The sequence below is a fragment of the Sinocyclocheilus anshuiensis genome, unplaced genomic scaffold, assembly GCF_001515605.1.
Source record: "Sinocyclocheilus anshuiensis isolate Anshui unplaced genomic scaffold, SAMN03320099.WGS_v1.1 scaffold565, whole genome shotgun sequence".
Lineage (NCBI taxonomy): Eukaryota > Metazoa > Chordata > Actinopteri > Cypriniformes > Cyprinidae > Sinocyclocheilus > Sinocyclocheilus anshuiensis.
Window position 1 is genome coordinate 50,003 of NW_015539869.1, and position 5,137 is coordinate 55,139.

At 39.1% G+C, this 5,137-nt stretch overlaps 1 protein-coding gene across 3 annotated transcripts in view; it reads right to left on the bottom strand.

Moving 5' to 3' along the window:
• LOC107685029 (breast cancer anti-estrogen resistance protein 3-like) overlaps positions 1-3,589 on the bottom strand; it is a 27,155-nt gene extending 23,566 nt beyond the window's left edge. For 2 of the 3 annotated variants that reach the window (XM_016481446.1, XM_016481444.1), the window contains exons 1-4: positions 3,484-3,589; positions 2,881-2,953; positions 1,257-1,374; positions 919-1,132 (exon numbers count right to left, since the gene is read on the bottom strand). In XM_016481446.1, coding sequence (XP_016336932.1) covers positions 919-1,132; positions 1,257-1,338 — 296 coding nt within the window. In that variant the 5' untranslated portion in view covers positions 1,339-1,374; positions 2,881-2,953; positions 3,484-3,589. The remainder of the gene's footprint in view (positions 1-918; positions 1,133-1,256; positions 1,375-2,880; positions 2,954-3,483) is intronic. The other variant, XM_016481445.1, reaches the window with a different exon arrangement.
• Between the last annotated feature and the right edge of the window lie 1,548 nt (positions 3,590-5,137).

Sequence of the window (5,137 nt, forward strand, 5' to 3'; positions counted from 1 at the left end):
GAGAGAGAGAGACCTGTGCCGGCTTGATCCGCCGACGCCCCGTTTAGCTGCGTTTAACCAGTTGCGCAAGACGCCGCGTTCACATGGAAGAATCCACAGTGTGAGCTGAGACATGTTGCTCTTAAAATGACGAAAGAATATGAGAGGCAGAGGAAAATTAACGCATGTTATAACTCTAGGCCTCCCTGTACTTTTATAGGGCAGACCGGGGCATGTTGTCACACGTTTTTCTCAAATGAGTATTTCTCGGGGATTTTTATTTTTTATTTTTTTTATAAAGCAAATACCTTCAAAATAAACTTTTGAAAGTAAATGCAATAAAACGTTTGAACATTTTTTTATGCTATTGAAGGATACAGTGTGTGGGGTAAGTTGTCACAGTGCAGCAAAATGCAAACAAAACAATTCAGGGATAATTCAGCAAAAACGCATTACATTTTTTTTGAAAAGTACTCCCGTCTTATGCACTCGGTTGAACACTTCATTGTTTAACAATTGTTTAGTTATTGTGTTATTATATTGAATTTTAGTTTGGATGACAGAATTCATTAGAATATGCTAATTAAGACCGTCTTGAATAGGGGTTTGAAACCAACATAAGAAAGGCTTAGTTTTGTCGTGGCCCCAGAAATCTGAGATTAACAACATAACTGCCTTCATGATTGGTATTTGCATATTATATTCGATTATATTATACTGCATTGTTGGTGACACAGATAACTCATGACGGCATTCAAATAAAGGTCTAATCATTGCTGTTTAACTACAATTCAACACATTCCATGCATGCAAACCATGCTGTCATTTACAAATGAATATTTTACTCACCAAAGCCAGTTTTACTTGCATTTGGCACTTGGGTAGTGTCAATGTAATTAATCAATGATAAGGATGGATTAAATATGTTCATAAGGGAACCTGAGTTTGTGTTTGGTGGCGGGGGCGTGGTCTTCATCACAGGTGTGGGATGGGAGCTGGAGGCAGGAGGCGGAGACTCTGTGGTTGTCATGGCGACGCAGCCGTGGCACAATGTTGTGACGGAAGAGGTCAGTGGTGGGTTTGACCAGGTCAAGAGATGAGGCCAGAGAGAGCTTACGGCTCATAGTGCCAGTCGTTACTGCAGCGTTACTCTCTGAGGAGACAGAGAGTGTGATATCAGCCAGAATGACGTGTGAGGACACAGTGAAGAGTCACTTTCATTTATCTCTCTCTCTCTGTGTGTGTGTGTGTGTGTGTGTGTGTGTGTGTGTGTTCACCTTTCTCAGGCTGTATTCTCTGCTGCTGTTTCTGTAGTTGATTTATGATGGTTGTTCTGTGATCCGGATCTTCAACTCCCATCAGTCTAAGATCATCTTCTGTTACTAATAGGAGACCCTACACACACACACACACACACACACACAGCATTTCACTATTTAAAAGAGTAGTTCACACAAAAATAAAAATGTGCTGAAAATGTCCTCACCCTGAAGCCATCCAAGATCAGGATGAGTTTGTTTCTTCGTCAGGTTTGTAGAAATGTAGCATTGCATCAGTGTCTCAGCAATGGATGCTCTGTAGTGAATGGGTGCCGTCAGAATGAGAGTCCAAACAGCTGATAAAAACATCACAATAATCCACAGCACTCCAGTCCATCAGTTAACATCTGGAGAAGACAAAAGCTGAAACTAATCCAGCATTAAGACGTTTTTAACTAAAATCTAAATCCAGCCACATATTTGTTTCGAGCTGTTTAAACGCTGCTTGATCTGTGCAGATTTCTCTCCTGATTCAGACCAGAACACTTTTTCACTGGAGGAAGCGTTATTATGGATTATGGACTTGTATTTTAGTTAAAAGCGTCTTAATGCTGGATTTGTTTCAGCTTTTGTCTTCTCCAGATGTTAACTGATGGACTGGAGTGCTGTGGATTACTTGTGGATTATTGTGATGTTTTTATCAGCTGTTTGGACTCTCATTCTGACGGCACCCATTCACTACAGAGCATCCATTGCTGAGACACTGATGCAGTGCTGCATTTCTCCAAATCTGATGCAGAAACAAACTCATCGGTCCCACTTTATATTAAGTGTGTACTTACATTGTAACTAGATGTGTACATAGTATGTAACCACAGTGTAAGTGCACATTGTTACATAGTATCTACAGCTGTAATGTTTGTGTAACTACACACATGTAACAACCTACTGAATGGTATGTGTAAGTACAAATGTGTAACAGGACATTGGTAACAACACTTTTTGGAAATGAAAGTACAAATGTGTAACAGGACTAACAGCACTTTTTGGTAAAGAAAGTGTTACACTTTATATTAAGTAAACGATTCCTATGTATTTACCATGTAATTACTCTGATGTTACACAGCAGCGGCCAGTAAGTTAGGCTTTACATATAAATTTTGGTTGGTGTCCAGAATGTTACACTTCATATTAAGTGGCCAGTTCCTGAGGAGTTACCATGTAAGTACACTGGTATTACAGTGGTGCACCAACTCCACCAACTTGAGATCCAACTCCTCCCACTTTACATATCCCTAAACCTACCCATCTCCACCCGCTGGATCAAATTGTTCCAATTATTCTTATACATGTTGTTACAAAATGTAGTTATATAATTCCTGTTACATGAGTACTTAGTGAAGTGAAAAAAGTGTTGTTACCAATGTCCTGTTACACATTTGTATTTACACATACCATCCTGAGGGTTGTTACATGTGTGTAGTTACAGAAATGTTACAGCTCTAGATACTATGCACCAATGTGTACTTACACTGTGGTTACATACTACGTACACATGTAGTTACTATGTAAGTACGCAGGTATTAGGGACACTTAATATAAAGTGGGACCGGCAAAGTGAATAAGTCAAACGCGTGAGTACCTCGAGGCCGTAGGTGTGTTTCTCCAGCGCGCGACTGTGCACTGTTCATCACACACAGTCTGCTGCATCAGTTCTAATGCACAGAAACACAGAGCTCATAGACTTCAAAATGCAGCTGATGCAGAAAAAGAACAAGAAATAATAGGCCTAATACAAACAATAAATACATAAATTGCAATTATAGTCGCGCGACCGAAATATTGACATATCCAACAGCGATCTCGTTAATGCTAACTCTATGCAGTTAATTTTAATTTAACGCAATGTTGTAGAAAATGTATGTGCTAATATGCATACACAACAGTAATGCTATTGCACTTCAAAACTGAATTGAGACGATTTAGAAAAGAAGTCTCTCCTAATCTATAATCATTGCTGGGAGTTTCTATGTGGATGTGATAGCCAAATATTGATATATTTTTTGGAGATTAAATAGTTATCGTGTTTGATTAGTTTCTTACAGATCAGTTCTTTTACAGATGCATTTCTGTTAAACTAGAAAATAAAAGATAGGTATTTAATTTAAGTTTAAAATCACAAAATTAAACTTTCAGTTCAAGTTTTCATCTACTAGTGCAGCCAAATTCTCTTTTAGATTCCTACCTGTGCTGCTCAACTCCCGTCGTCTGTCTTTCTTTATGTTTTATTCATCAGTTGTTTTATCTAATATTGTTGATCTCCCCGCGTTTGAGTTCCAGGGGCCGCTGATGGAGGCACCTGAGGCGCTGCGTTCTGATTGGCTGCCGCAGCCGCTGTCCTCTCTCTCAGCCAATCACAGCGCAGGAATCTCGGTGTGAAGCGAGGGCTTCGGTCTGCAGGTTGAGACACATTCCGAGTTTCTCAGAACAACATAATTTCAGTCTCAGGCCCGCGGTTGTGTGAGAAATCAGCAGGTAACGACCCTGTAACTGGTCCGATGTGATTCTAGTCATTCCGAGGTCGTGGGTTTGATCCCCAGGTAGCCTATATATAAATGATGAATGACTGGAGTCACTTTGAAGCGAAGAATCTGTCATGTAAATGTGAGGAGGCTATCAGTTAGTGGGGCTATTTTAGTTCTGATTAAAATCTTTATAATGCAAAGTTAAAAAAAAGTTAATAAACACGTTAATTAATTAAAAAATCAAATGCAAAATCGTTCGACGCTCAAAGTTGCAGTTTCATCATTACACCAGGAGGTGGCGACGAGTTAGTGACTATTTGCGACCACAACCCACATGTAGCGCCCAGAACTGCTACAGTGATGCAAAGTTTAAAAAAAAGTTAATAAACACGTTAATTAATTAAAAAATCAAATGCAAAATCGTTCAACGCTCAAAGTTGCAGTTTCATCATTACACCAGGAGGTGGCGACGAGTTAGTGACTATTTGCGACCACAACCCACATGTAGCGCCCAGAACTGCTACAGTGAGGCCTAACCTGTTGTTTATTGTTTTCTTGAAACACACTGTGTGTATGCAGAAACACTTATATGAGAAGTTACTGTACTAGAAGAACTTGTGTCCCAATAAGATTTGCACACATACGTCTTTTGGACCATACAAGATACAATGAAACGCTAGATTTATTTATGCAGAAAGATAATAGGAGGAGGGATCAACAAAAACTGACAAGAACTCTTCAAAATACCAGACATGAATGAACTTCAGCATGACAGACTCATAAAAACACACAAACAGAAGAACTGAAGATAGTTAGAGAACTGCTGCGGATTCATGATATTAAGTAGCCTATTGTTTTCTAAATCAAAAGTGAGTTTTTAATTCAAACAATAAGTTTCTTACCCCTCTTACCAATATATTTTTTTATAGTTTTAAGCATATTTCAGAAAAAAAAAACTAAATATTTGAAGCTATTTTGCTTCTCTTGATTTAATAATGTTTAGATAAATTTGCACCGAAACGCAAGACAAAAATGCTAAGCAATGAATGTGTGGTGAAACAAGTTAACAGAATCACATTTAACAATTTCGAACAAAATGTCACTTGAGGGTCAGGTGCGATGTCGTTTCCCATCATGCTTTTGTCAGTTTGCTTGAGTTTATGCAGTCACGCTCACAGATCTTGTGTTGTGTCTCCTGTTATTGTCTCGTTCAGTGTCTGTGTGTGTTGTTGAAATCACTCTCACTGAATCCTCTGTGAACGACAGATGAACGAAATGCCTGCTCTTATACTGCTAATGTAAGATAACTGGCCTCTGTGTGAGTGTGTGTGTGTGTGTGTGTGTGTGTGAGTGAGTGTGAGTGTGTGTGTGTGT